Source organism: Benincasa hispida, unplaced genomic scaffold (genome assembly GCF_009727055.1).
Source record: "Benincasa hispida cultivar B227 unplaced genomic scaffold, ASM972705v1 Contig933, whole genome shotgun sequence".
Taxonomy (NCBI): domain Eukaryota; kingdom Viridiplantae; phylum Streptophyta; class Magnoliopsida; order Cucurbitales; family Cucurbitaceae; genus Benincasa; species Benincasa hispida.
The window spans coordinates 7,776-12,068 of NW_024065266.1; the positions used below are offsets into that span (position 1 = coordinate 7,776).

Consider the following 4,293-nt stretch of genomic DNA (forward strand, 5'->3'; position numbering starts at 1 on the left):
ATTTTCCAAGTACAATCTGAGGCAGCTTACATCAAGAAAGTAATAGGATAGGTTATTTATTTGTTTTTCGTGTCTGTTTCAGCTTTGGACACTTTTTAATGTTCAAAATGTATGCAACACCTAGCTTGATGTGTGGTTAATTTAGAAAATTTTGGAACCAAACGAACATATTATATAGCTGTTGGCATATAACAAAATCTGATAACTTTATGTGTTCTAGAACTTGTCTCTAAGCAATTTGGCCTTGTCCCTGAAAGAAATCAAAACTGGTCTTACGCTCTCGTTCATTTGATTCTTAGCTTATGTGTTATTTTTGTCATTTCTTTACAAAACTGAAAAAAGTATTGAAGTTGCCTTGACTCACTCCCTAAGTTTATATGTTACTTTAAATTTTATGGTCCATAGAATATTTATGCTGTTAGTTTTGTTGATCTGTCTTCTTAGAACCTTTTTCTGTTCAACTGCTATTGAGTTTGTCAGCCATCTACTTTTTTGAAGAGGGAGCTTTTGTTTTCTGAATTCTGAGACATGGAATCTGCCCCTTAGACTGAAGGTAGAAACTTTTATATATATGATTTCCAGACTATCATTATACATCCCTTCATGTTTCAGTTTACAAACAATTGGTCATTGAGACAAAAAAAGGTGAGGAAATAGGATACATCCTTAAGCTGTTGGAGACTTGACAATTTCTCCACCAGCTTCCTATATTCTACAACAACGGAGAAGAAACAAGTTTAGTGACTTAAGTCATTTATAATTTCCACCCCCTCACCTTTACCAGTCAAGAGAAGGAGAAATGAAAATTCCAAATAATCCAATCAACCTTGTTGGTTGGCTCCATAGTTGATCTGCCTGGTTAGTCAGAGATGAGAGCTAATGTTTGGTTCTGCATTCAGAACACAAGAACCCTTCACTCATCTTTTACCAAAATAGTTGGGAATTGGGTTATAGCCAATACAAGAAACTTACCCACAAAAGTATTTTTTTTTTCCCTCTTTTGAGTACAGTTTGAAACTTGACTTTTGGTAGCTTAAAGGAATATTGATTGGAAAGAAGGCAATGACAATCTGAAACTTGCCCTCTTCAGGCAAAGCTGAATCTCCACTTACCTAAACAAAAACAGAGATCAAAAAGAAACCCATGGAGTTTTTTCAACAGGAAAAAGAAAAAAAAAAGCACAGTGAATAATGCAGGACCTGAAAAACATAGTGTTGGTCCTGCATTGGAGTACTGTTTTTCACTGTTAAGGACTTCAATTCAGATTGCTACTCGTCCTTTGAAACGAAAGGAAATTAGAAGTCCTAAGCTAACATGACGATAATTAGTGTCTTTATCCATAGAGTTGTATTCAGATTGATGTTTAATTAGCTTTTAGTTGTCGATTTATGTAACTGCTTGCATTGGCTAGTTTGCGAGAAATTGTTTTGATTGAGCTAGAATAAGTAGACGATTATTTATACATGGTTGGATGTATGAGAAAAATTAAAGTTTGAAATTTGATCATGCATATAATCAAGCTTGGTACCTTTTAATAAGTTTGCGTTAAAAAAAGAGTATTAATTTCATGAATGATAAAATACAAGTATCATATACCATTAGTAGTATTTTAAATAAAAACAACAATAAAGCTAGAATTTTGTTAAAGACAGAGTTATTTCAATGGTGAATTTGTACGAAACTTGATATTATTTAAATTTGGGTGTGTTTATCTACTCCTTTGGATTGGATGTAATGGAAATGGAATGGTAATTGATAGAATGGGAGTGGAATATGTATGATTACCATAATGCCCTTTTAAATCTATAGTCAATTTAACCTAACAATATGCTACAAAATTAAAACCTTTTTCTTGTTTATATTCTTTATTCAAGTCTCTATATTTCAATAATTTTTAATACCTAAGTTCTTTAAAATGTAAATTTTCAAAAACAAAATGATAATTATTTGTACTTGTGTAATTGAAATTTCAATTTTCATGTAGATTTATTTTTCAAATATAAATAAAAACATCTTTAGTTGAAGTTCTACTTTGTTGAAGAACAAAACCTACCAATATAAAAATTATTTAATTAGATAATAATTTTAAATGAAATGAAGAAAATCTTTCACTACATGTTAAGTCACTCTCGCTACAAAGCAAGAGTTTGAGCGAGAGCGAGATCAAATGGGATGGAGAGTGATCCTATTTTCATGATATGCTTTTTCAATTCCACATTCTCATAATATTACCCTCTTTTCTTCAACCCTGTTATTTAAGAATTTCAGGGATTTTTTTTTACATCGAAAAAAATCGAGGTCTAAGAGTAGTGTGTTCCTGATTTTTTTTTTTCTAAAGTAGAAAGAGAGGGTTGGTTTGAAAAAATTGATACAATAGAGGGGATAGAGGAAGAGAGAGTGTGGGAGTGGGAAGAGAGGAAGTGAGGAGGGGAAGGGAAAAAGTGAGAGAGTGAAAAGGAGGTAAGGTGGTGAGAGAAAGGGTAAATAATGTAAAGTGAAAAAAAATATATATTGTGAGTCTCACGTAATCTATAATCGTAATATCACATATCTCGGGAAGAATCACGTTACATGATTGAGTGTAATAAAAAATGGTAGAACTCACAATATGAAATAGTGTAACTCGTAAAAATTTAAATCTTAAACTATATACACTGAAGTTTCATTATTCGCAAGTTTTAATTTTTAACCTTAATGGTCATACCATCGAATTTCCCGATTAAACCAACCAACTGTATATGAAATGATAATGAAGTCTCATGTAAACTTGATATCTCCTCAACATTTGAGGTGTCTTAGGAAACATTTTTCTCAGACAAATCAAAGTCATTATAGATTGGTACATTACCATTCCATCTTTAGCAATCGCATCAAACATTAAACAACTACCTTGTAAATGTAAGATGCATGAGACAAATTAAACGACATGTATTAAACGTCTATATGTGGACTTTTAATATATATAATCACTTCAAATCAACTATTTGAAATTGGTTGAACACTCATAACTTGTATATTGATTTTTACTTCATTTATAATGAGAAAATATCAATATAGAATAGATAAATATCCACGTTTTATTTTCTTGTCTGTACATGAATATCGTCATCGATTAAAGTCATTAATTATGATACTATATCAAAAAATTTATTGAAATTGTATAGATGCTTTGAACTCCTTTTCATAAAAAAAGATATTCATTTTTACACATCTCATGTGCAATAATGAATGCACTAAGACTCTGTTGTAAAACTAGATAGAAAATTGACTCATAGTCTATTTTGAGCCAACAGCTCAAGCGTGGGTTTTCATCTGACCCCAAAAGTCTTATTTTGAAGATCTATATCTCTAAATATTATACTTTCAAGCTTTCTTTTCATAGATCCTTGCATATCCTATGAGGTAACCTTATCAATGAAAGTCTACAAAAAGATGATTGAGATTAAGTATAATACTTCATCTCATAATTATGACTTTAATAACGTTTTTCAACTTCTTTCAATACTTGTTATCTAGTATGACAACTTTGATTTCCAATAAGTCATAGTGTAGGTTGAGTCATTGCATGACTCTCCCATTACTGAAAGATTCATAAATTGTCATTTTGTCATCTTATATGACAATGAAGACTTTAGGTAAGCCTTGTCATAAAGGTCGAGTTATCTCATAACTCTTTCACTACCATAAAAACTTATCTATTTGACAGTAAAAAATTGACGTTCAAATGAAACAAATTGTCAACAACACTTGTTAATTATTATGTGGTTGTACTTGTATTAAATTCATCAACACAGTCTACACCCTTCAACTTTCCAAGTAAATCGGTATTTGTCACACAAACACATAAAAAAGAGAGAGATTTTAATCAATAATTTACTAATGATGTGATTTATGAAATGCGTACTTCATCGCTGATGATAATCCAGCCCTAGGGGTGCTAATATGTGATAGATATATGAAGAAATTTGGATACTGTGATTGCATTATTTATGGTATAGGAAATGACTCTAAACCTATTTGGATACATAATCGACAGTCACCAAAATGTAATGGTGGGCCATTTGAGGGTGGGAATGGTCCCATGAAGTTTATTCCTCATACATCAAACATGAAATTCCAAAATTGCAGTAAGGGGTTCCTCGTTTCTCTTTGAAATATACCTGTTTGCTGGTAGCTATAAATATAATAAATATCCAGCATCTCTGAATAAGTTGGGCCAAAAATACCCACACCGGAGAACTTAGCTGCTATTCGATCTCTGCCGAAGTGACCACCAGAAGGTGATTCATGACA

General features: G+C 31.6%; 1 protein-coding gene across 1 annotated transcript in view; it reads left to right on the forward strand.

Moving 5' to 3' along the window:
- LOC120070112 (THUMP domain-containing protein 1) overlaps positions 1-222 on the forward strand; it is a 7,923-nt gene extending 7,701 nt beyond the window's left edge. Inside the window, exon 6 of the mRNA XM_039021968.1 lies at positions 1-222. Within this exon, the coding sequence (XP_038877896.1) occupies positions 1-43 (43 nt within the window). The 3' untranslated portion in view covers positions 44-222.
- Positions 223-4,293: the final 4,071 nt, after the last annotated feature.